The sequence below is a fragment of the Octopus bimaculoides genome, chromosome 6, assembly GCF_001194135.2.
Source record: "Octopus bimaculoides isolate UCB-OBI-ISO-001 chromosome 6, ASM119413v2, whole genome shotgun sequence".
NCBI lineage: Eukaryota > Metazoa > Mollusca > Cephalopoda > Octopoda > Octopodidae > Octopus > Octopus bimaculoides.
The window spans coordinates 22934640-22938893 of NC_068986.1; the positions used below are offsets into that span (position 1 = coordinate 22934640).

Sequence of the window (4254 nt, forward strand, 5' to 3'; positions counted from 1 at the left end):
TATAATAATATTAATCCACTTTTGACATTTTCAGCGTCATTAATCATAGTAATACATTTATCATAACTATAAGAATAATTTAATCGTAAATTTTAATGTTTATGATAAAAATAAGAGAATTGTAGGTGTTTTCTTTTTTTAATAACTTTATACCTACCTTTGTACCACCATGTATATATGCGCGCGCGCGCGTATGTGTGTGTGTGTGTGTGTGTGTGTGTGTGTGTATTTATGCATATACATATATATATATATATACATGCATATCCAAATACTCTCGGATGTATGTATGTAAAGTGTGATGCAACCAATCTACTTATTTCACGCGGATGAGTGAATGTGGATGTTTGTGTTCGCTTGATGATGATGATGATGAAAGACATGCATTGATAACTGTAGTACGATGTTTCCACTAACCACAAAGAATTACTCACAGTGATACTTTATTTGTCTTCTAAGGGAGATCCCGGAGATCCTGGACAAGCTGGACGTGATGGAAACCAAGGCCCACAAGGTTTGTCTGGACCACCAGGAACACCTGGTATCCCTGGAGAAGCCGGACAAGTAGTAAGTTCAAAGTTGGATAAATATTTTGATAACGCAATTCTCATCACAGAAACAAGTAACAAAAAAAAAGAAAAAGAAGAGAAAAATATAAAGCTAATTGGTTGGTTAACTTCGTACCTGATAGAATTTATAAAAATAGTTTTAAGAATTTTACTACACTCAATACAAGTACCAGCACATTACGTCATTCGCTACGCACGAACACATATTACATACATACGTACATACATACGTTAAATGCATCATACATACATACTGCAGTTACTCTATCCAGATTACAAGTTCAGGTTTATACCTGTAATTATTGGGGCTCTGGGATATGTAACACACTGACTAAATACCAATCTTCAGAAATTAGGTTTCTCAAAACCAGAAACGAGAAAGCTAATTCGAAGACTACAGATCCAATCCATCACTGGAACTGTAAAAATCTGTAAAACTTTCCAGAAGTTTATAATTTAAATATATATGAGCATGTCTAGATATGTAATTATATGCACGAGAGCACATACATAAAACATATAAATCTGTACATACATACATACATACATACATACAAACAAGCAAAAGTACCCTGTTGTTGATGTTGAAATTACAATGAACCTTGGATCTAGGTTAGAAACCGGTTCTTTCTCTATTGGCCGGAAATCTTGAAATAAACTGAACAATGACATACATACATACATACATACATACATACATACATGTATAATTAACGTAATCTAATTCGAACCTTGTAAAGTGACTAATATTGTTAATCACATCTTTTTATATTCATAGGGTAATCCTGGACCTGATGGTGAGATCGGTATTAGCGGTCGACCTGGAGAACAAGGACCTTCTGGTGAGTCTGGAGCAGTTGGCAGACCCGGCACTGTAGGACTGCCTGTAAGTAATATGTCTGCATATATGTGCTGTTTGTTTTCTATTACAATTTCTGAAGCTAAACTCTCAAATGGTTCAGTCCATCTTGCTGAACAGAGGAACGGCTAGGTAGTTATACCAAGATTTAATTCATTCACTATTTAGGCCCTTCTTAATGATTTAAAGGAATTCTATCATGATAGAGGCACGCCACAGCTAACGTTTTCATCGTCCACAACATCACCTTTCATCCTCAGTAACTACTACACTTGTGTGTAGCATTAGAAATTTCTATTTTTTTAAAAATGAAATACGCTGCCCTTATTTGAATTAATTGTGAAAAATCCCGCCTCTTACAATATAGAAACATTGCTCATGGTTCCGGCAGACAAAATGAAAACAACGTTGCCCCGGAGAATGGCACAGCAGTTAACTTAATTGTTGACAATTTGTTCATTAGCATGTTGCTGTAAATTTGTGAGGCATATGGTCTGGCGAACTGACGTGCCTTAGATATTAGAATTATCAGATAAATTCGTTCTGTGTTTTTTCTCCCTCTAATTGACACTCCATCATCATATGTCTGGAGAAAAGGTAAAATTTATTCAAATTTCAAAAACGATAAACAAAAGTTGTATTTGTAATGAAAAGAAGGATAAAAAATATTTACAGGCGATTCGAAGAAATATAAATAAATATATATATCTTCTCGAATAGCTGATGTAAAATGAAATAAACAATTTCTAGTTTGGGTTAATGGAAAAGAAAGAAAGAAAGAAATGAATAAATAAATGAATAAAAAGAGAGATTTTTAGATAATGGGTTAAATAAAAAAGGAGAAAAACGAGAATAAAAATAAATTGCATTGTGTTTATCAAAGCAATAATATGGTTCATTTTTTTATTGTAGGGACCCCAAGGGGCACCAGGATCCGCTGGACCAAGTGGAATTAGAGGAGAGAAGGTATGTAAAATTTATTTTGATATTGTTTTGCTTCTTAATTTAAGATGTTTTCTTAATGACTTCGATAAGTTTATTTCATAGTCAAAAAAATATTAAGTGATTTCTTATGTGCTGTAAACAATTTACCATTTCTTTGATGCCCCCTTCGCTTGATGTCCTAAGCACGTGCTTATTTCGCTTAATGGTTAATCCAGCGCTGGTCACTGTGCTATGAAGAGGTACCACAAGATCAAATAAGGACTCACCGTTCTGAGAAATATTCTAGTATTATCAAAAACAAAATAACAGAGGGATATTCTTAGTATACTTTGAACAATAGTGGATTGGAAGAAACTTTAAAGCACCAGGACAAATGCTTTGAGTACATACATCCCTCTTTCTTCAGATTTCAAACATCAGTATTGGTTTACTGGGGTAACTTCAGTCAACTTAACCCCAATTTCTACAAGACCTGCATATATATTTCTATTTCTTTCTTTCTTATACCAATGTAGTAAATTATTTTTAATAAAATGTACTTATGATATCGTTTCTATTATAGGGAGACATTGGACCCACTGGACCAGCTGGACTTGCCGGAGCTAGAGGAGCTCCCGTAAGTAGTTTTGGATATACATATAACACGGAATTTATTTCACTGTACAATAAAAATAAACGTGATATTTCGTTATCAATAATGACGACAACGACGCAAATGATGATGATTATGTAAAAGCTACTTGAGGATTTTCTACTCTCAGAAGGAGAAAAGATATAGAAAGATAGATAAATCAATAGATAGATAGATAGACAAATGAATAAATGGAGAGAGAGTAAAGAGAGAGAGAGAGAGAGAGAGAGAGAGAGAGAGAGAGAGAGAGAGAGAGAGAGAAGTGGACATTAACATAGCTAAAAGAAGAAAAAAAAGTAGATCGAGTTATCGTCTGCTTGTACGACCGTCTGTATCTCTGAGAATAGCGAAAGAAATCGTTTCATTTTTATTTCTATAAGATGGCGACCAGCAGTCTCCCGTACCGACCACAACCATTAGCAACTCCTTATCGTTTTGTGATGAGGAGGAAAGATGGCAAAAACAAAATTTAGATAAAGGAAGAACCTCCAAGAAGGAAGTGTATTTCAAGAGAAGCAGAGTAGAAAATGCGCAGAAGCGTCCATGTCGCCCCGGAAACGCATAAAGTTTGCAGTGTTTCGGACAACGAACAACCGACTTATGAACTTTTTTAACCGACCTGCAAGGAAATTAAAAAATAAATAAATAAATAAATACAAATAAAAAATTAAGTGCAAAGCTTAAATCTCAGTACGCACGCGCACACATATATGCAACATCCATTAATACACTCGTTCGTGTATGTATCTATGCGTATATCTACATATGTACTCTTTTCATTGTAGGGACCTGCCGGAATTGTCGGAGTCGATGGACCTCGTGGACCATCTGGTTTGAAAGTAAGTGTTTCTATTTACAATAACATTTAATTATTCATCTTACAACAACTTGTTTTCATTCACACAAAGTAGGTTTTATGACTCTGCTTACACACACACACACACACACACACACATTGGAAAATGTGTGAAATCCTTGGTACTGTTAGGTATATTTGAAAAAGGAAAAGAATGACTTCACTGGTAGGTCTAATCAATTTAATTTTCTAATAATATAAATTTACAGTTTTGTCTTTAGATCTAGTAAGTTTTTTGATAGGTGAGGAGATATTTTAACAACGAATCTTTAAAAAATCTTTTCACTAAAGTTAACAAAGAACTTACTAGATCTAAAAACCAAACTGTAAAATTATATTATTAGAAAATTAAATTGATCAGCACTATCAGAAAGGCATTCTTTTCTTTTTACAC

General features: G+C 34.0%; 1 protein-coding gene across 1 annotated transcript in view; it reads left to right on the forward strand.

Moving 5' to 3' along the window:
- Positions 1-4254, forward strand: part of LOC106868320 (collagen alpha-1(I) chain) — a 49575-nt gene that overhangs the window by 31433 nt on the left and 13888 nt on the right. Inside the window, exons 29-33 of the mRNA XM_052968422.1 lie at positions 460-567; positions 1348-1455; positions 2341-2394; positions 2936-2989; positions 3790-3843. Of these exons, the coding sequence (XP_052824382.1) occupies positions 460-567; positions 1348-1455; positions 2341-2394; positions 2936-2989; positions 3790-3843 (378 nt within the window). The remainder of the gene's footprint in view (positions 1-459; positions 568-1347; positions 1456-2340; positions 2395-2935; positions 2990-3789; positions 3844-4254) is intronic.